Source organism: Salvelinus namaycush, chromosome 5 (genome assembly GCF_016432855.1).
Source record: "Salvelinus namaycush isolate Seneca chromosome 5, SaNama_1.0, whole genome shotgun sequence".
Classification (NCBI taxonomy): domain Eukaryota; kingdom Metazoa; phylum Chordata; class Actinopteri; order Salmoniformes; family Salmonidae; genus Salvelinus; species Salvelinus namaycush.
This window is the reverse complement of record NC_052311.1, coordinates 8,783,150-8,805,540: the sequence shown is the minus strand read 5'-3', so window position 1 is coordinate 8,805,540 and position 22,391 is coordinate 8,783,150. Positions and strand designations below refer to the sequence as shown.

General features: G+C 44.2%; 1 protein-coding gene across 2 annotated transcripts in view; it reads right to left on the bottom strand.

Annotated features, from left to right (window-relative positions):
- The window catches only part of cyfip2 (cytoplasmic FMR1 interacting protein 2), a 67,870-nt gene that overhangs the window by 16,332 nt on the left and 29,147 nt on the right, over positions 1-22,391 (bottom strand). The window contains exons 2-15 of one of the 2 annotated variants that reach the window (XM_038993541.1): positions 15,778-15,927; positions 15,599-15,688; positions 14,666-14,743; positions 8,671-8,772; positions 8,288-8,469; positions 7,739-7,835; positions 6,006-6,134; positions 5,008-5,112; positions 4,579-4,667; positions 3,662-3,899; positions 3,344-3,496; positions 1,537-1,676; positions 1,066-1,213; positions 727-880 (exon numbers count right to left, since the gene is read on the bottom strand). In XM_038993541.1, coding sequence (XP_038849469.1) covers positions 727-880; positions 1,066-1,213; positions 1,537-1,676; positions 3,344-3,496; positions 3,662-3,899; positions 4,579-4,667; positions 5,008-5,112; positions 6,006-6,134; positions 7,739-7,835; positions 8,288-8,469; positions 8,671-8,772; positions 14,666-14,743; positions 15,599-15,688; positions 15,778-15,894 — 1,822 coding nt within the window. In that variant the 5' untranslated portion in view covers positions 15,895-15,927. Of the gene's footprint in view, positions 1-726; positions 881-1,065; positions 1,214-1,536; positions 1,677-3,343; positions 3,497-3,661; positions 3,900-4,578; positions 4,668-5,007; positions 5,113-6,005; positions 6,135-7,738; positions 7,836-8,287; positions 8,470-8,670; positions 8,773-14,665; positions 14,747-15,598; positions 15,689-15,777; positions 15,928-22,391 lie in introns of those variants that run through there. The other variant, XM_038993540.1, reaches the window with a different exon arrangement.

Here is a 22,391-nt window from a genome sequence, read left to right as displayed (position 1 = left end):
GGGAGGTGAATAACATGATATTCTTACAGGAGGGGAGGTGAATAACATGATATTATTACAGGAGGGGAGGTGAATAACATGATATTATTACAGGAGGGGAAACAAGTACAAGGTGAGGATTGATCGTGATCTTGAGGGTGGTAGTGTAAGAAAGTGTCACATCCTGATCTGTTTCACCTGTCCTTGTGATTGTCTCCACCCCCCTCCAGGTGTTTCCCCCTCCAGGTGTTGCCCATCTTCCCCATTATCCGCTGTGCATTTATACCGGTGTTCTGTTTGTCTGTTGCCGGTTTGTCTCGTCAAGCCTACCAGCGTGTTTTTCGTACTCCTGTTTTCTTGAGCACATGTTTTCTAGTTATCCCGGTTTTGATCATTCTGCCCGCCCTGACCCTGAGTCTGTCGTTCTGTACCCTTTGACACTGCCCTGGATTACTGACCTATACCTGCCCTGACCCTGAGCCTGTCGTTCTGTACCCTTTGACACTGCCATGGATTACTGACCTCTGCCTGCCCTTGACCTGTAGTTCGCCTGCCTCCTGTTTTATAATAAACGTCTGTTATTCGAACTGTCTGCATATGGGTCTTATCCTGAGCCCTGATAGGAAAGCATGACCCTGTGTGTGTGTGTGTGTGTGTGTGTGTGTGTGTGTGTGTGTGTGTGTGTGTGTGTGTGTGTGTGTGTGTGTGTGTGTGTGTGTGTGTGTGTGTGTGTGTGTGTGTACATACCACTGAAGTTGAGCAGGTGTGTGAAGAAGAAGGAGTGTTTGTGGAAGTCTTCTATAGCCAGTACTATGGGTCCATCCAGACTGCTGCGTAGAGTCTTCTTAGAACCACTCTTATCGGCTATCAACGACTCCAGCATGGTTCGGACCATGTACAGCTGGAGAGGCAGGGAGAGAGAGAGAGAAAAAACTAAATAATACTATTCTTACCATTTCCCTACAAAGTCCCTGTACTTGATCCTGCCCCTACAACCTGCCTCTATCCCTGAGCAACATCTGTCTCTTCCATCCCCCGTTCCTAATTCCCCTAGCCCTCTGTTATCCTCTCTCTCCCCTGGTGTACCTGTGTGCTCGAGGGTCCCACAGCTCTGCGGGGCACCTTGATGTCGAACCCTCCCTTGGGGTCCTTCTCCCCCCTGAGACAGGGGTCATTGGGAGGCTCCCGAGCCCCCTCCCAGTCACAGATGGTCTTACGGATTGCCTGCAGGACACTAGAGAGAGACCAAGGGTTATCAGAGAATCAGCATTATAGGGAATGACCATCTGTGCGTAACCCAAATGGAACACTATTCCCTATATAGTGCCCATGGGGTTAGGGTGCCATTTAGGACACAGCCTAGCTAACTATGGAAGGTCCATGGTTCTTCTGTTTCTAGCAAACAGTGAGAATTGTGCCACACATGAGTCTTTGAGGGGACTTGAACCTTTTTATCAAGACCACCTAGAAAACAAGATGTTACAGAACATCTTAGGAGATTATCTTGCCTGAAATGTGTTACTAGTTGAAGAAGAATGAGTGCAGCCAGTACGGTACCTGATGAGAACGTTCTTCTTCTTGCGTACGGCCTGACGTAGAGGCTCTCTGAGGGTCATCTGGGCAAAGTCCTGCAGGGCTGCATAGATGGTGTTCCTTATGGCCTGGTTGAATACGCTCTCCATACGACCCATCAACACCTACAACACAGATACCATCACCACCACTTCCATAATAAAATACAAAAAATGTACAAATATCACCACCTCCATCACCCCCTCCATCACCATCATCCCCTCCATCACCACCACCATCTCCACCACCTCCATCCCCCCCTCCATCATCACCTCTATCACCATCATCCCCTCCATCACCATCTCCACCACCTCCATCCCCCCCTCCATCATCACCTCCATCACCATCATCCCCTCCATCACCACCAGCTCCATCCCCCCCTCCATCATCACCTCCACCACCATCTCCATCACCACCACCCCCACCACTTCCATAATACCCCCAAAAATACCAAATAGCACCATCACCCCCTCCACCACAACCACCCCCTCCACCACCACAACCACCCCCTCCACCCCCTCCTCCACTTCCATAATACCCCCCAAAATAGCACCATAGCCACCCCCTCCATCACCACAACCACCCCCACCTCCACCACCACTTCCATAATACCAAATAGCACCATCACCACCCCCTCCACCATCACCACCACCACATCCATCACCCCCTCCATCACAACCACCTCCATCATCATCACCACCACAACCAGCCCCTCCACCACTACCACTTCCATAACAAAATACAAAAAAAAGAAAAATGCCACCATCACCACCACCTCCATTACCACCTCCATTACCACCACCTCCATCATCATCACCACCACCATCTCCATCATCACCACCACCACCATTACCACCACCATCATCATCACCTCCACCACCACTTCCTCCACGACCACCACTTCCTCCATCACCATCACCTCCACCTCCATTACCACCACCTCTATTTCCTCCACCACCACCACCACTTCCTCCATCATCATCATCACCACCACCACTTCCTCCACCACCACCCCTTCCTCCATCATCACCATCACTTCCTCCACCACCACCATCACCATCACCTCCACCACCTCCATCATCACCACCTCCATTACCACCACCTCCATCATCATCATCACCATCACCACCCCCACCACTTCCTCCTTCATCATCACCATCACCTCCACCTCCATTACCACCACCTCCATCATCATCATCACCATCACCACCACCACCACCACTTCCTCATCACCATCACCTCCACCTCCATTACCACCACCTCCATCATCATCATCATCACCACCATCACCACCACCACTTCCTCCTCCATCATCACCACCATTACCACCATCTCCATCATCATCACCATCACCTCCACCACCACTTCCTCCTTCATCATCACCATTACCACCACCTCCATCATCACCTCCATCACCACCATCATCATCACCACCACCACTTCCTCCATCATCACCATCACCACCATCATCATCATCACCATCACCTCCACCACCTCCATTACCACCACCTCCATCATCATCACCTCCACCACCACTTCCTCCATCACCATCACCTCCATTACCACCAGCTCCATCATCATCACCACCACCTCCACCACCACTTCCTCCACCACTTCCTCCATCATCACATCACCTCCACCTCCATTACCACCACCTCCATCATCATCACCACCAATGTAGCCACATTTCAACCAAGACGCACAGTGGTGAAATGCTGCTATGTTACTATTCTGTAAGCGTCCCAACGATGACATGACAAAGCTCTCGGTTGGTACAGTGTGTGTTTCTGACCTGCAGTCCCTTGATCATGGCGATGACCTCGACCAGTGCAAACTTCTCCTCTGAGGTGTAGTTGTAACGTGTAGCTCTCTCATACTCCTCCGCTGTGCCAGGACAGTCCTTGTTACAGAACTTATCTGTCGGGTGGACCAACTTCCACGAGTACTGAGAGAGAGAATATGGTGTCAGGGTAAACTGAAAATCACAGGACCTAGTAGAAATACAAGTACTTTATTCATTCAAATCATAATATTTTTATGGGACCAAGAACGGACTACACACTGCCCCTTCTTTGACATAAACACACACACACCCTGTTCCCCTACTCACCACTTCCATGACGTGTGTGCTCCACTTGGACAGCAGCTGTAACCCTCTGAGTGCCAGGTCAAACAGTTCCCTGTATTCCTCGTCTGATTTCTGACTGTCCAGGCCTGACCCGGTCACTACCTCACTGTTACTGTAGCGAGCCAGCTCAGAGATGAACCGGATGTGGTCGTCTCGAATCTGAACCATCTGCTCACACAGGTTGTACTGGGGAGAAATGGAGCTCTGGGTACACGTCCACCTGTAGGAGAGAGGTCAGAGGTCACACAGGTTGTACTGGGGAGAGATGGAGCTCTGGGTACACGTCCACCTGTAGGAGAGAGGTCAGAGGTCACACAGGTTGTACTGGGGAGAAATGGAGCTCTGGGTACACGTCCACCTGTAGGAGAGAGGTTAGAGGTCACACACGTTGAACTGGGGAGAGATGGAGCTCTGGGTACACGTCCACCTGTAGGAGAGAGGTTAGAGGTCAGGGTTCACACAGGTTGAACTGGGGAGAGATGGAGCTCTGGGTACACGTCCACCTGTAGGAGAGAGGTTAGAGGTCAGGGTTCACACCCAGGTTGTACTGGGGGAGGTGAAGCTCTGGGTACACGTCCACCTACAGGAGAGAGAGTCAGGGGTTAGGGGAGGGGTGTCAAACTCATTCCATGGAGGGCCGTGTGTATGCTGGTTTTTGCTATTTCCTTTCAATTTGTGTCCAATTAAGACCTAGACAACCAGGTAAGCAAATTTCTTACTAATCAGTGACCTTATTTCATCAGTCAAGTACAAGGGAGGACTGAAAACCTGCAGACACTCGGCCCTCCATGGAATGAGTTTGACACCTGTGGGTTAGGAGCTGGGGTTCAGGACTTGTTAGAGGTCTGAGTTTACGAGTTTTCAGAGTTTATGAGTTTAAAGATGGCTGATGTTCTTACTTGGACTTGTTCTCCTCGTAGTGAGCACTGGTCTCTATGTAACGTGATAGTTCTATCTGCATGTCTCCAAACAGAGGCACCACCTGCAGCTGAGGCATCAAACAAGACACAGACAGAGAGAGGGCTTCAGTCAGGAAGGAATCAAACAAGACAGAGAGCGACAGAAAGAGAAAGAGAGAGACGGAAAGAGAAAGAGAGAGACAGAAAGAGAGAGAGCGAGCGAGCGAGCGAGCGAGCGAGCGAGAGAGAGAGAGGAGAGATTCAGTCAGGAAGGAATCAAACAAGACACACACACAGAAAAAGGGTTTCAGTCCGGATAGGAGGGTGATCAAAGAATATCATGATGTGAGAGTACAGACAGAGCCACAACGAAAAGTTAGATGGCTGTTTTGGTGTGGAGCACACACACATACCCACACACACACTGACCTTGAAGAACTTGTCGATCTTTCCCAGGTTGATCCTCTTCTTGGCGTCTAGTTTGTAGATGTTACTGACGTTACCGTCCATCAGATAGAGACCAAAACCCATCACCTGACACACACACACACAGTGATATTATACAAAGCTGGATCAATGATATTTGACGTACATTCAGAAATAACTCTACATATTCTGAACACTACTGGAAGCTACAGTTGAGGACCGCTAAGCAAGAATAAGGAGGCTATTAAGATCCAGACAGAGACAGGTATCTAGAGAAAGGCAGGTAGTTAAGATCCAGACAGAGACAGGTATCTAGAGAAAGGCAGGTAGTTAAGATCCAGACAGAGACAGGTATCTAGAGAAAGGCAGGTAGTTAAGATCCAGACAGAGACAGGTATCTAGAGAAAGGCAGGTAGTTAAGATCCAGACAGAGACAGGTATCTAGAGAAAGGCAGGTAGTTAAGATCCAGACAGAGACAGGTATCTAGAGAAAGGCAGGTAGTTAAGATCCAGACAGAGACAGGTATCTAGAGAAAGGCAGGTAGTTAAGATCCAGACAGAGACAGGTATCTAGAGAAAGGCAGGTAGTTAAGATCCAGACAGAGACAGGTATCTAGAGAAAGGCAGGTAGTTAAGATCCAGACAGAGACAGGTATCTAGAGAAAGGTAGGTAGTTAAGATCCAGACAGAGACAGGTATCTAGAGAAAGGCAGGTAGTTAAGATCCAGACAGAGACAGGTATCTAGAGAAAGGCAGGTAGTTAAGATCCAGACAGAGACAGGTATCTAGAGAAAGGCAGGTAGTTAAGATCCAGACAGAGACAGGTATCTAGAGAAAGGCAGGTAGTTAAGATCCAGACAGAGACAGGTATCTAGAGAAAGGCAGGTAGTTAAGATCCAGACAGAGACAGGTATCTAGAGAAAGGTAGGTAGTTAAGATCCAGACAGAGACAGGTATCTAGAGAAAGGCAGGTAAGACAGAGAGCTAGATGAGGCTCTTACCTTGAGCAGCATGTGTTTCTCGCTGGGCGTCAAGTACATCTTGTTCTCATAGTAATCAACACTGATGTTGACAATGTCTGCTAACAACTCCTCATAGCCAGGAATCACCTCCAGCTGCTGCTGCAGACACTACAGAGAAATATACACACTATTACTGCTGCTGCAGACACTACAGAGAAATATACACACTAGTACTGCTGCTGCAGACACTACAGAGAGAAATATACACACTATTACTGCTTCTGCAGACACGACAGAGAGAAATATACACACTATTACTGCAGCTGCAGACACTACAGAGAGAAATATACACACTATTACTGCAGACACTACAGAGAGAAATATACACACTATTACTGCTGCTGCAGACACTACAGAGAAATATACACACTATTACTGCTGCTGCAGACACTACAGAGAAATATACACACTATTACTGCTGCTGCAGACACTACAGAGAGAAATATACACACTATTACTGCTGCTGCAGACACTACAGAGAAATATACACACTATTACTGCTGCTGCAGACACTACAGAGAAATATACACACTATTACTGCTTCTGCAGACACTACAGAGAGAAATATACACACTATTACTGCTTCTGCAGACACGACAGAGAGAAATATACACACTATTACTGCTTCTGCAGACACTACAGAGAGAAATATACACACTATTACTGCTGCTGCAGACACTACAGAGAGAAATATACACACTATTACTGCAGACACTACAGAGAGAAATATACACACTATTACTGCTGCTGCAGACACTACAGAGAGAAATATACACACTATTACTGCTTCTGCAGACACTACAGAGAGAAATATACACACTATTACTGCTGCTGCAGACACTACAGAGAGAAATATACACACTATTACTGCAGACACTACAGAGAGAAATATACACACTATTACTGCTGCTGCAGACACTACAGAGAGAAATATACACACTATTACTGCTTCTGCAGACACTACAGAGAGAAATATACACACTATTACTGCTTCTGCAGACACTACAGAGAGAAATATACACACTATTACTGCTTCTGCAGACACTACAGAGAGAAATATACACACTATTACTGCTTCTGCAGACACTACAGAGAGAAATATACACACTATTACTGCTTCTGCAGACACGACAGAGAGAAATATACACACTATTACTGCTTCTGCAGACACTACAGAGAGAAATATACACACTATTACTGCAGCTGCAGACACTACAGAGAGAAATATACACACTATTACTGCAGACACTACAGAGAGAAATATACACACTATTACTGCTGCTGCAGACACTACAGAGAGAAATATACACACTATTACTGCTTCTGCAGACACTACAGAGAGAAATATACACACTATTACTGCTTCTGCAGACACTACAGAGAGAAATATACACACTATTACTGCTGCTGCAGACACTACAGAGAGAAATATACACACTATTACTGCTTCTGCAGACACTACAGAGAGAAATATGCACACTATTACTGCAGCTGCAGACACTACAGAGAGAAATATACACACTATTACTGCTGCTGCAGACACTACAGAGAGAAATATACACACTATTACTGCAGACACTACAGAGAGAAATATACACACTATTACTGCTGCTGCAGACACTACAGAGAAATATACACACTATTACTGCTGCTGCAGACACTCCAGAGAAATATACACACTAGTACTGCTACTGCACCACACACACACACACCTGAGTGATTCTGTTGTGATTGGCTAGGAACATGGAGAGGTTCTGTGACTCCTGGATGGACTGAGGGTCGGCCATCTTCCTCAGGAACTGAGCTGCCCTGAAGACACAAATAATACCACAGATCTAATTCTGTAGCAGCATCTCACAGCTTCTGTTTTACTGAGCCGCCCTGAAGACACAAATAATACCACAGATCTAATTCTGTAGCAGCATCTCACAGCTTCTGTTTTACTGAGCCGCCCTGAAGACACAAATAATACCACAGATCTAATTCTGTAGCAGCACCTCACAACACTGTTTAACATGAGTTAATTGGGTGCATCTCAATAGTGGGGTAAATTGTCCCTGTCACTCCGTCACTTTCGTTCATTTGAGCTAATGTGAAGGAACTAGACAGGTGAAAGCAAATTCCCCTTAGCCTCTACAACACTTCCCCTATCCTGTGTTTTCAGGATCAGTGCAGGTATAGGAGAGGTGATAGGGAGAGGAAGCCACTGCAGGCTATTGAGATGCCACTGCAGGCATATTGTGTCTGTCTTCCCTCCGTACCTTTTATAGGCAGAGTGGTCGTTCTTGACGCTGCACTTCATGTTCTTGAGTTCGTCGAGCACAGCGAACATGTTGATGAACTTGCCCAGGGTGAGGAGGTAGGCTTCAGAGACAAAGTCTTTCCTCCGCTCAGCATGGCAAAGACGCTTCACCTCCCCGCAGAAACGCTCGATAGCCTTACGCTGCAGGGGAGGACAGGGGAAAAGGAGACGAGAGAGAGAGAAAAGGTTCTCAGACATATTTAGGACTCATTTATTTGTTCGTTCATTCATTACTTCAATCAAGGGGAAATGATATGATTGACTGACAGTTCTAATTCAAATATGATACATTTAATGGGTTGTTCATTCATTTTATTAATGAATCCATCACTGGTCTCTCACCTGGAAGTACATGAACTTCATGAGCTTGGTGACCTCTGGTTCCAGCACCTCCACAGTCTTCTCATAGATCTCTACCCTGTTGGGCTGCTCGTTACACTTCACCTGGAGAACAGAGGGGAACACAGCCTGCTCACTCAGATCTCCCTAACGAGCGCTGGGATGATAAACCAAAAATTATCACCACAGACCACAACGATCACTTATCAGACATTTTTCTTATCGTTCATTACGATAAGCAGCCTATAATAGAGAAATGTGAAATGAAATGTAACTGTTTTTCTGGGTCATTTGTGATGTTGTATTTGTGTTTCCCATGATTGTGTTATACAGTCATGGCCAAAAGTTTTGAGAATGACACAAATATTCATTTTCACAAAGTCTGCTGCCTCGGCTTGTATGATGGCAATTTGCATATACTCCAGAATGTTATGAAGAGTGATCAGATGAATTGCAATTAATTGCAAAGTCCCTCTTTGACATGCAAATGAACTGAATCCCCCAAAAAACATTTCCACTGCATTTCAGCCCTGCCACAAAAGGACCAGCTGACATCATGTCAGTAATTCTCTCGTTAACACAGGTATGAGTGTTGACAAGGACAAGGCTGGCGATCACTCTGTCATGCTAATTGAGTTCGAATAACAGACTGGAAGCTTCAAAAGGAGGGTGGTGGTTGCAATCATTGTTCTTCCTCTGTCAACCATGGTTACCTGCAAGGAAACACGTGCCGTCATCATTGCTTTGCACAAAAAGGGCTTCACAGGCAAGGATATTGCTGCCAGTAAGATTGCACCTAAATCAACCATTTATCGATTTATCATCAAGAACTTCAAGGAGAGCGGTTCAATTGTTGTGAAGGGCGCCCAAGAAAGTCCAGCAAGCGCCAGGACCGTCTCCAAAAGTTGATTCAGCTGCGGGATCGGGGCACCACCAGTACAGAGCTTGTTCAGGAATGGCAGCAGGCAGGTGTGAGTGCATCTGCATGCACAGTGAGGCAAAGACTTTTGGAGGATGGCCTGGTGTCAAGAAGGGCAGCAAAGAAGCCACTTCTCAAGAAGCCACTTGAGTAAAAACATCAGGGACAGACTGATATTCTGCAAAAAATACAGGGATTGGACTGCTGAGGACTGGGGTAAAGTCATTTTCTCTGATGAATCCCCTTTCCAATTGTTTGGGGCATCCGTAAAAAAGCTTGTCCGGAGAAGACACGGTGAGTGCTACCATCAGTCCTGTGTCATGCCAACAGTAAAGCATCCTGAGACCATTCATGTGTGGGGTTGCATCTCAGCCAAGGGAGTGGGCCCACTCACAATTTTGCCTAAGAACACAGCCATGAATAAAGAATGGTACCAACACATCCCCCGAGAGCAACTTCTCCCAACCATCCAGGAACAGTTTGGTGACAAACAATGCATTTTCCAGCATGATGGAGCACCTTGCCATAAGGCAAAAGTGATAACTAAGTCGCTCGGGGAACAAAACATCGATATTTTGGGTCCATGGCCAGGAAACTCCCCAGACCTTAATCCCATTGAGAACTTGTGGTCAATCCTCAAGAGGCGGGTGGACAAACAAAAACCCACAAATTCTGACAAACTCCAAGCATTGATTATGCAAGAGATGTGCTGCCATCAGTCAGGATGTGGCCCAGAAGTTAATTGACAGCATGCCAGGGTGGATTGCAGAGGTCTTGTAAAAGAAGGGTCAACACTCTTTGCATTGACTCTTTGCATCAACTTCATGTAATTGTCAATGAAAGCCTTTGACACTTATGAAATGCTTGTAATTCTACTTCAGTATTCCATAGTAACATCTGATAAAAATATCTAAGGACACTGAAGCAGCAAACTTTGTGGAAATTAATATTTGTGTCATTCTCAAAACTTTTGGCCACGACTGTATGTACATTGCCTTCAGAAAGTATGCAGACCCCTTGACTTTTTCCACATTTTGTTACATTGCAGCCTTATTCTAAAATGGATTAAAAAATATATATATATATCTACACACAATACCACATAATGACAACGTGAAAACAGGTTTAGATTTTTTTTTAAAATAATGTATTAAAAATATATACCTTATTTACATAAGTATTCAGACTCTTTGCTATGAGGCTCGAAATAGAGCTCAGGTGCATCCTGTTTCCCATGATCATCCTTGAGATGTTTGTACAACTTGATTGGAGTCCACCTGTGGTAAATTCAATTGATTGGAGATGATTTGGAAAGGCACACACCTGTCTACATAAGGTCCCACAGTTGACAGTGAATGTCAGAGCAAAAACCAAGCCATAAGTTTGAAGGAACTGTCCGTAGAGCTCAGAGACAGGATTGTGTTGAGGCACAGATCTGGGGAAGGGTACCAACACATTTATAAAGCATTGAAGGTCCCCAAGAACACAGTGGCTCCATCATTCTTAAATGGAAGATGTTTAGAACCACCAAGACTCTTCCTAGAGCTGGCCGCCCGGCCAAACTGAGAAATCAGGGGAGAAGGGCCTTGGTCAGGGAGGCGACCAAGAACCCGATGGTCACTCTGACAGAGCTCTAGAGGTCCTCTGGGGAGATGGGAGAACCTTCCAGAAGGACAACCATCTCTGTAGCACGCCACCAATCAGGCCTATATGGTAGAGTGGCCAGACGGAAGCCACTCCTCCGTAAAAGGCAGATGACAACCCGCTTGAAGTTTACGAAAAGGCACCTAAAGACTGAGACCATGAGAAACAAGATTCTCTGGTCTGATGAAACCAAGATTGAACTCTTTGGCCTGGATGCCAAGCGTCACGCCTGGAGGAATCCTGGCACCATCTCTACGGTAAAGCAAGGTGGTGGCAGCATCATGCTGTGGGGATGTTTTTCTGCAGCAGAAACTGGGAGACTAGTCAATATCAAGGGAAAGATGAACGGAGAAAGTATAGCGAGATCCTTGATGAAAACCAGCTCCAGAGAGCTCAGGACCTCAGCCTGGGGCAAAGGATCACCTTCCAACAGGACAACAACCGTTAGCAAACAGCAAAGACAACGCAGGAGTGGCTTCGGGACAAGTTTCTGAATGTCCTTGATTGGTCCAGCCAGAGCCTGGACTTGAACCCCTTCGAATATCTCTGGAGAGACCTGAAAATAGCTGTGCAGCAACGCTCCCCATCGAACCTGACAGAGCTTGAGAAGATCTGCAGAGAAGAATGGGAGAAACTCCCCAAATCCAGGTGTGCCAAGTTGCAGCATCATACCCAAGAAGACTCAAGGCTATAATCGCTGCCAAAGGTGCTTCAAAAGAGTACTGAGTAAAGGGCCTGAATACTTATGTAAATGTAATTTCCGTTTTTTTAATTTTTATAAATTAGCAAACATTTCTGAAAACCTGCTTTTGCTTTGTAATTATGAGGTATTGTGTGTAGATTGATGAGGAAAAAAACAAAGCTGTAACTTAACAAAATGTGACAAAAGTCAAGGGGCCTGAATACTTTCTATTGCTTGTGTTTCTTGGTCCAAGCAAGTCTCTTCTTATTGGTGTCCTTTAGTATTGGTTTCTTTGCAGCAATTCTATTCTGAACAGTTGATGTTGAGATGTCTGTTACTTGAACTCTGTGAAGCATTTATTTGGGCTGCAATTTCTGAGGCTGGTAACTCTAATGACCTTATCCTCTGCAGCAGAGGTAACTCTGGGTCTTCCATTCCTGTGGCGGTCCTCATGAAAGCCCGTTTCATCATAGCACTTGATGGTTTTTGCAACTTGCACTTGAAGAAACTTTCAAAGTTCTTGAAATGTTCTGGATTGACTGACCTTCATGTCTTAAAGTAATGATGGACTGATGTTTCTCTTTGCCTATTTGAGCTGGTCTTGCCATAATATGGACTTGGTCTTTTACCAAATAGGGCTATGTTCTGTATACCACCCCTACCTTCTCACAACACAATTGAATGGCTCAAACACATTAAGAAGGAAAGAAATTCCACAAATTAACTTTTAACAAGGCACACCTGTTAATTTAAATGCATTCCAGGTGACTACCTCATGAAGCTGGTTGAGAGAATGCCAAGAGTGTGCAAAGCTGTCATCAAGTTAAAGGGTGGCTACTTTGAAGAATCTCAAATATATTTAGATTTGTTTAACACTTTTTTGGTTACTACATAATTCCATATGTGTTATTTCATAGTTTTGATGTCTTCACTATTATTCTACAATGTAGAAAATAGTTAAAAAAATAAGAAAAACCCTTGAATGAGTAAGTTATCGTTCCATTTATTGTTATTGCATCAATTTATCACGATATGAAGTTTTGTCCATATCGCCCAGCTCTACCCCTAACCTTAACATTTATGGGGATGACAAATGGACCCTGTGTGTCCCAAATGGCCTCTATGGTCCCTGGTCAAGAGTAGTGCACTATTTGGGAAGCAAACACATGATGTATCCCTGAGGCTACAAATTCAGCTCTAATACATTATAATGCTATTAACAGCTTGGTTCCCTTTCTGGCTGATAAACAGGTAACTGCCTAAATAAAGGTAACACCAACATGAAGTGACTTAATAGGGTGTTTGGCCACCACGAGCCAGAACAGTTTCAACCTTGACGTAGATTCTACAAGTGTCTGGAACTCTACTGGAGGGATGTGACACCATTCTTCACACCAGACATTCCATCATTTGGTGTTTTGTTGATGGTGGTGGAAAACGCTGACTCAGGCGTGGCTCCAGAATCTCCCATAAGTGTTAAGTTGGGTTGAGATCTGGTGACTGAGATGGCCATGGCGTATAGTTTACATCATTTTCATGCTCATCAAATCATTCAGTGACCACTCCTGCCCTGTGGATGGGGGTATTGTCATCCTATCCCCCACTGTTCTGGCTCGTGGTGGCCCAACGCCCCATAGTTATGGTAGCCAAAATAATGGCCAAAATAATGACATGCCCAGCATTTTTATACACAACCCTAAGCATGATGGGATGTTAATTGCTTTATTAACTCAGGAACCACATCTGTGTGGAAACACCTGCTTTCAATATACTTTGTATCCCTCATTTACTCAAGTGTTTCCTTTATTTTGGCAGTTAACTGTAAAGTAGACTGTGGTTGTAGAGTGGTGAGTGACGTGGTAAAAATAGACTAATTTGCATGTTTAGGGTTTAACTGTTGAAGTGAGAACAAAACAGATGAGGAGCGTGTGATGAAGTCAAGGGTTATTGAAAGAGCACCCGTCTACCCTTCTCATTGCAGAGTAGGCTTGGGCGGTATACCATATACCGGAGTATTTGGAAATAGCCACGGGAAGGTATTTCAATACCTTTTTAGTTTGTTAATACATTTGAATATTTGTAATTACTTTTTATGTAAATACCTGCAGTCAACTTGTGCAATATGTTGCGTTCTTCATTTCACCTGTCACATCATTTTTCATTATGAAGCTTACCGGTAGTCCCCAGTCACGTGGTGTTTGTTTACAAGCACACAACGACGAGAGACCAGAGCTTTTTGAGTCACTCAATGTTGTGCAGCACACACCATGGGTAATCTAGCTATAGTATGGAATTCACAACTAAATGTCTGCCAGCTAAATATCTTATAACTATTAAGTTAACACCCTAACATGTGCTAAATGCTCTGTAGTTGTGCATTTAGTAGCTATCTAGCTACGTGGTTAGCTTCTTCCAAAATCAAGCATCGCTTGGCAACAGCAGAGAATCCCCTTCTGGATCAAGGGCCTTGCTGTCTGTCTTATATTTGTTTTGTGCGTTCAGCAAACTGTGAGTAGCATTTTTTAGTTACTAGTATACTTTTATGAGCTGGGATGTCTGTCCTGCAAATAGTTTATGTCAGAGACTGTATAAAACCTTCGCAATGCGCTCGTTAGCATTTAGTTAGCATTGTCTTTGGGATACCGCCCAAGCCTATTGCAGAGTACCTTTTCTTTGTTTATGCTTTCACTATCTTGTGATTGTGTGAAAGTGAGGAGAGAGAGACAGTGACCGAGAGAGAGAGAGAGAGTTACCTGTGGTATAGCTCTTGAGCAGCTTCTCCAGGTGTAGAGCATGACAGCGTACTCATGGCCCTCCTCCAGCATCTCATTCTGGCAAGAGAGAACAGACAAAGGGGTTATACACATAACACAGACCATCCTATGATGGATGCACCAAAATGTATGCATATTATCTTGATTAATCTTCACAAGTATGTTTCAAACATACAATTGTTATTAAAATAGTGTGTTATAAAATGCTTTCTGTGTAATATCTCCTCACACGTGCATTCACTAGGGTGAATATTCTCTAGTGTGGAATACAATTCTCTAGACAAATGAGGAACCTGAGGTCTCTGTTGGAAAAATAGATAATTTATCTGAATGGAACTTCCTGATTTAAAAGTGTATTTAAGAGACAGTTTCCTCTTCTGTCAGTCAAATCACACTCCCTATTCATTACATTCAGGAAGAGGTCTAGCCTAGTGACTGCCTGATTCATCCCTCAGTGTGTGTGTGTGTGTGTGTGTGTGTGTGTGTGTGTGTGTGTGTGTGTGTGTGTGTGTGTGTGTGTCAACAGAAACCGCTAACAAGGCCAAACCCTCAGTGCAGAAACGACAATAAAACACCCAAACACAAGGCTCTTTTGTGGTGGGTGTGTGAATGTGTGTGTGTGTGTGTGTGTGTGTGTGTGTGTGTGTGTGTGTGTGTGTGTGTGTGTGTGTGTGTGTGTGTGTGTGTGTGTGAATGTGTGTGTATGTGAATGTGTGAATGTGTGTGTGTGTGAATGTGTGTGTGTGTATTAGCCAAGAGTTGAGAATAATGATGAAAAGGATCTGAGAACCATTCCCTAACTGTTCCCATTGAAAAACTAAAGTATCCCTGTGTCCACAAAGCACAGAGGCCCAACTCCAAACCGCTCCCTCGGCCCCATTCCAAACCAATCCCTCCCGGTTGCTTCCTCACCATGCTAGAGTGGACAGTAGCCTGCTCTATATAGCGAGCTATCCCCGTCACAAACGCATTCCTGTCCTCAAAGTTTGTGTCGAAGTTAGCCTAGAGAGAACAAGAAAGAGAGAGAGAGAGTTTAGTACTCTTGCAATTAATTAGAAAACTCAGAAGTGTGTGTGTGTGTGTGTGTGTACCTGGTACATGATGGATGAAGGTGGAGGTTCGATGCAGGGCTGCTGGTCAGGGAGGGGCAGCTCCTCCAACAGATCCACATTAGACAGAGCATCCTCCAGGGTCACGTGGGTCGTCATGGCTACAAGAGGTCACTCACACAACCGGCCAGTCTGACAGAGAGAGAGACAGAGAGAGAAGAAAACCACAAACTCTCAGTAAAAAATTATAATATTTGTTTTTTTAAAGAGGACAAATCCCAATCTATAAACCAGTATAGATTCCTTCCACCAGGAGAACTGTCATACATTGGCTGGTATTCACTCTCATTTCCTCTTTAGGAACCACTTGCTACAGCACATATCTGTCTGTCTGTGCACCTGTAACCTGTACATCTGTCTGTCTGTCTGTGCACTTGTATGTCTATAACCTGTACGTCTGTCTGTGTGCTTCCCTGTCTCTCAACACAGTGTGGGGAAGTGTGGGCACTGGGCATGGCATGTTTCCATTTTACAACTGGCAGATAAATGTCATCAGACAAACAGCCTTTGTGACACCATGAAAAGACAATAGTGAGAACAAGACATGTTGTAATGCTAGACAACGCTGTCATTCTTGAGAGAGAGAGAGAGAGAGAGAGAGAGAGAGAGAGGAGCAGAGGAGCAGTAAATCGCCTGTGTTTAATTGTCGTTCAGACATGATACTGCTGAATGTTGCATAGCACACTGGTATACATGATGGTATCATGTTCTGTCTGCTCTGCACTGAAACCAAACTGCTGAGTAGGCTAATTCACATGCAGACAGGTAGGTCATTAACACTTGATTGAAGATTGACAAAAATGGTGCTGAAAGGCACACCTATAGCTTACCAAACAGCACTGCTGAAAGGCACACCAATAGCTTACCAAACAGCACTGCTGAAAGGCACACCTATAGCTTACCAAACAGCACTGCTGAAAGGCACACCTATAGCTTACCAAACAGCACTGCTGAAAGGCACACCTATAGCTTACCAAACAGCACTGCTGAAAGGCACAACTATAGCTTACCAAACAGCACTGCTGAAAGGCACAACTATAGCTTACCAAACAGCACTGCTGAAAGGCACACCTATAGCTTACCAAACAGCACTGCTGAAAGGCACAACTATAGTTTACCAAACAGCACTGCTGAAAGGCACACCTATAGCTTACCAAACAGCACTGCTGAAAGGCACAACTATAGTTTACCAAACAGCACTGCTGAAAGGCACAACTATAGCTTACCAAACAGCACTGCTGAAAGGCACACCTATAGCTTACCAAACAGCACTGCTGAAAGGCACAACTATAGCTTACCAAACAGCACTGCTGAAAGGCACACCTATAGCTTACCAAACAGCACTGCTGAAAGGCACACCTATAGCTTACCAAACAGCACTGCTGAAAGGCACACCTATAGTTTACCAAACAGCACTGCTGAAAGGCACACCTATAGTTTACCAAACAGCACTGCTGAAAGGCACACCTATAGCTTACCAAACAGCACTGCTGAAAGGCACACCTATAGTTTACCAAACAGCACTGCTGAAAGGCACACCTATAGTTTACCAAACAGCACTGCTGAAAGGCACACCTATAGCTTACCAAACAGCACTGCTGAAAGGCACACCTATAGCTTACCAAACAGCACTGCTGAAAGGCACACCTATAGCTTACCAAACAGCACTGCTGAAAGGCACACCTATAGTTTACCAAACAGCACTGCTGAAAGGCACACCTATAGCTTACCAAACAGCACTGCTGAAAGGCACACCTATAGCTTACCAAACAGCACTGCTGAAAGGCACACCTATAGCTTACCAAACAGCACTGCTGAAAGGCACACCTATAGTTTACCAAACAGCACTGCTGAAAGGCACACCTATAGTTTACCAAACAGCACTGCTGAAAGGCACACCTATAGTTTACCAAACAGCACTGCTGAAAGGCACACCTATAGCTTACCAAACAGCACTGCTGAAAGGCACACCTATAGTTTACCAAACAGCACTGCTGAAAGGCACACCTATAGCTTACCAAACAGCACTGCTGAAAGGCACACCTATAGTTTACCAAACAGCACTGCTGAAAGGCACACCTATAGCTTACCAAACAGCACTGCTGAAAGGCACACCTATAGTTTCCCAAACAGCACTGCTGAAAGGCACACCTATAGTTTCCCAAACAGCACTGCTGAAAGGCACACCTATAGTTTCCCAAACAGCACTGCTGAAAGGCACACCTATAGTTTCCCAAACAGCACTGCTGAAAGGCACACCTATAGCTTACCAAACAGCACTGCTGAAAGGCACACCTATAGTTTCCCAAACAGCACTGCTGAAAGGCACACCTATAGTTTCCCAAACAGCACTGCTGAAAGGCACACCTATAGCTTACCAAACAGCACTGCTGAAAGGCACACCTATAGCTTACCAAACAGCACTGCTGAAAGGCACACCTATAGCTTACCAAACAGCACTTCTGAAAGGCACATCAATCAATCGACTACACTATTGCTCTCTTGCACAGAGAAGCCTTGTATACCGGATTGTCAAGAAGACCATAGACCCTTACAGCCAGTCTGGTCTGGGTCTGAGCAGGAACAGTGTGTCTATGTCCCAAATGCCACCCTATTCCCTACATAGTGCACTATATAGGAAATAGGGTGCCATTTTGGACGACACAGTGTGTCTGGCCTGGGGCTTAGCCTCTACATCATGTGCCTCTCAGGAGTGTGTTTTTAAGTCTGATCTGACAGACAGGGATTGACACGCCTGATAAAAATCGGCTTAATTTCCTCCAGCCAGAAGAAGGAACAGTAAGGGCGACAAAGGAGGGTGAGGAGGGGAGAGCCCAGCTAACAATTCTAGGGAGAGAGAACGTTTTTGTAATGTTACCCGTAATGGTCCCCTAATGTTTGAGTGTCCCGTTTTCTGTTAGTAAGGGGAACGTTCTATGTTAGCAAAAACCTTCTGAGAACATTTTTAGCATGTTTTGGTGTTAAAGTTAGTGTCACACCGAACTTCTCTTGAACGTGGTTACAATGTTCTCAGAATTTGAGGGAGACTATTACATCAACGTTCCACCAAACCATTGTTGCCATGTTATCAGAAAATACAATATTAAATGTTCTAGATACGTTTCATGGGACGTTACAAGAACATTCATGTGTCCAGTTTTCTGAGGGTTAGAAAAATATTCCATAGGGCCTCCCGAGTGGAGCAGCGGTCTAAGGCACTGCATCGCAGTGCTAGAGGCATTACTACAGATCCGGGTTCATTCCCGGAGTCCCATAGGACGGTGCACAATTGGCCCATCATCATCCGGGTTAGGGGAGGGTTTGGCCGGGTGCCTAAGGGGTGACCCCGGTCCCCAGTTGAGCGGTGTATCCTCCGACACATTGGTGCTGCTGGCTTCCGGGTTAAGCTGGCAGGTGTTAAGGAGCGTGGTTAGACGGGTCATGTTTCGTAGGACGCATGACTCTACCTTCGCCTCTACCAAGCCCGTTGGGAAGTTGCAGCGATGATAAACATTCCATCAATGTTCCACAAAAAAAAAAAATAATCACCGTAACAGAATTACAGAAACTGAATTGGCTACAATGGCAAATCATAATCACAAACCACAGTTGGGTCAATCATAATTTGAGATCTACACACACTCCTAACTCATATTTATGTATAACTGATGCATTGATATTAGGTCTGTCCTCGACTAAAAAAATTATCTTGGAGGAAAATTTAAACGTGTATTTTTCCATACATGTGACTCGTTTCAGGAAACTAAGAGTATGTTGCCGGTCACTACTTCACAGGAGAGGCATTTGAACGTAAACATTTATTTTTATCAAAATGCGTTTTTTGGCAGGAATGTCTTCTGGAACATGTGAACTTTCATGTGCCTTAATAACAAACTTGTATGCCATCTGTAAATAAGAATAAAATTGTTAAATTACAGGCCTAGTTGATTTAGCCACAGAAAAAGTCAGGAACCTTCCTACTAGCCATGATTGGCTGAAATAATGGATGGGCTGGACATGCCGAAAGATGAGCTCGGATAGGTCTGCCATTTCGGTAATCCTTTCTAATGCAGCTTTTTTGAAAGATATCATGAAGAACTGCTAAAGTGTTGCTAATGCTCTCCACTTTCTAGAGGACCGTGTTTTGAAAACAGTGGCATGTCCGGTGGAAGCAGAGTATTATACTGCCCTACCAAGCAAAAAGGCTTAGCTGCACAATTAGTCAAAAAATAGTTAGTCATTTTTGCTACATTAAATACATGCTTAATGATGTGGACAAGTATCCTGCCTCTATTGTATTGTGTTTTGGAGAAAATGGGGGTCATATTAACAGTAACTGCAATAAATTACTGTGAAACCAAGGTAAATAAAAGCCCTTTTTCTCAGTTCCATGCTATGAGCAGTTACTGCCTTTTTGCTTGGTAAGGCAGTATAGCTAAGGAGAAAATGCAGGCGTTTGATTGCAAATATGCAGATGAAATCTTCAAATTTATGGCAACCATGGCATCCATGACAGAGAGGGAGAAGTGTTCATCCATGTATACGGACAAGATAGTCTAGCTAGCTACATTTTCAGACATAAATTGTTAGGAAGTCGTTTTCATTGCAAGTTACAGCATACTGTTAGCTAGCTAGCTAACGTTAGCTGGCTGTCTCGTTAGCCAACGTTACGTGTATGACCTGTGTAGCAATATTATTCGTGTCTCAGCCATTTGCATTGCTAATTATAGCCTAATGTTAGCTAGCTAGCTAACATTGAATCTAGTTGATTAGCTTTAGCTACCTGCAGATTCATGCAGGGTAGTAACATTATGAGTTGGGATTATGGTTCATTGTTTAGCTAGCTAGCTAGCTAGCTACATATCTAAACAAAGATTCCACTATGCAAGTAACCATTTCCCTGTACCGTTTACACCTTCTGTATCCTGTGCATGTGACAAATAAACTTTGATTTTATTTGATATAGTGTTTGTTTACCAGAGACAGTAATGTGAAGAACAACAACCTGCACCAAGGTCAAATTAGGATATAACGTTAGGCCAACGATGTCCAAATTGTTCTGGTAGAATGCCCTGCTTTTATTTTGTCACTCACAACCGTAAGCCATTTTCCGTAATTAGCTTGCCATTAACTTAAAAATGATGATGAGTTTATTTTCCTGTAATAATAAATACAAATTAGCTAAAGTTAAGACGTTGTCAGCTATATATGATATGGTCATTACTTGAACTGACTAGTCAGCTAACGTAACGTTTGTTAGCTACCTAGAAACTAACCAAAACATTGTTGCCTGGTTTGCGAGATTGACATATACTACATTCATTTTCAAACGGATTGGTTTATTGGTGTTAAAATACACCAGTTATGCTCTTTCGGACCACCATGCTGCTGATGTCATGCCTGTCATTTAACGTATTTATACTTTTTCATAACAAAGACAAGTTTGATAGACTGTTCATGATGTCACTGCGACAACTATGCGTAATCAGGTGCGCATACTTACTCAACATTGACAGGAGCGCTCAAAAGAAAAGACAATTACTAAATTGACAAAACACACAAGATAAACATTGTTTGGGCACTCTGCGAACGTCTCCACTCCGACAATGAGAACAGTAAAAGACTGGAATAATAATAACAGACATTACCGTAACTAAACAAACATTGTAGATTAGAAATTATAAGAATTAACGGTAAATGTACTACTGGTGATATGTAATGGGGAATTGATAGACACTAACAATCAAACAATGAAGTTATGAAACAATTAATGTGCACAAATTAGCGGGAGAGAGGGCATTCTGGAGAGAGATGTGCATTGAGCAGCCACACTCCCCTTCTTCTTGGACTGTGCCATCCCCGCGGCCTCCACTGTGGATCAGTCTCAGCCTCCGCAATGATGAATTAGTTCACTGAGATGGACACTGACAGGTGTCTCGTGTGCCATAAAAAACGATATATTATAGATATAATATATATATATATATATATATATAAGTGCCAGTCAAAAGTTTGGACACATCTTCTCATTCAAGGGTTTTTCTTTATTTTTACTATTTTCTACATTGTAGAATAATAGTGAAGACATCAAAACTATTAAATAACAAAGGAATTATGTAGAACCCCAAAAAAAAGTGTTAAACAAATCAAAATATTTTATATTTGAGATTCTTCAAAGTAGTCACCCATGGCATTATCAACCAGCTTCACCTGGAATGCTTTTCCAACAATCTTGGAGTTCCCACATATGCTGAACACTTGTTGGCTGCTTTTCCTTGACTCAACTCTTCCCCAAACCATCTCAATTGGGTTGAGGTCAGGTAATTGTGGAGGTCAGGTCATCTGATGCAGCACTCCATCACTCTCCTTCTTGGTCAAATAGCCCTTACACAGCCTGGAGGTGTATTGGGTCATTGTCCTGTTGAAAAACAAATGATAGTCCCACTAAGCGCAAACCATGCTGGTTAAGTGTGCCTTGAATTCTAAATAAATCATCGACAGTGTCACCAGCAAAGCACCTCCACACCACCTCCTCCATGCTTCACGGTGGGAACCACACATGCGGAAATCATCCATTCACCTACTCTGCATCTCAC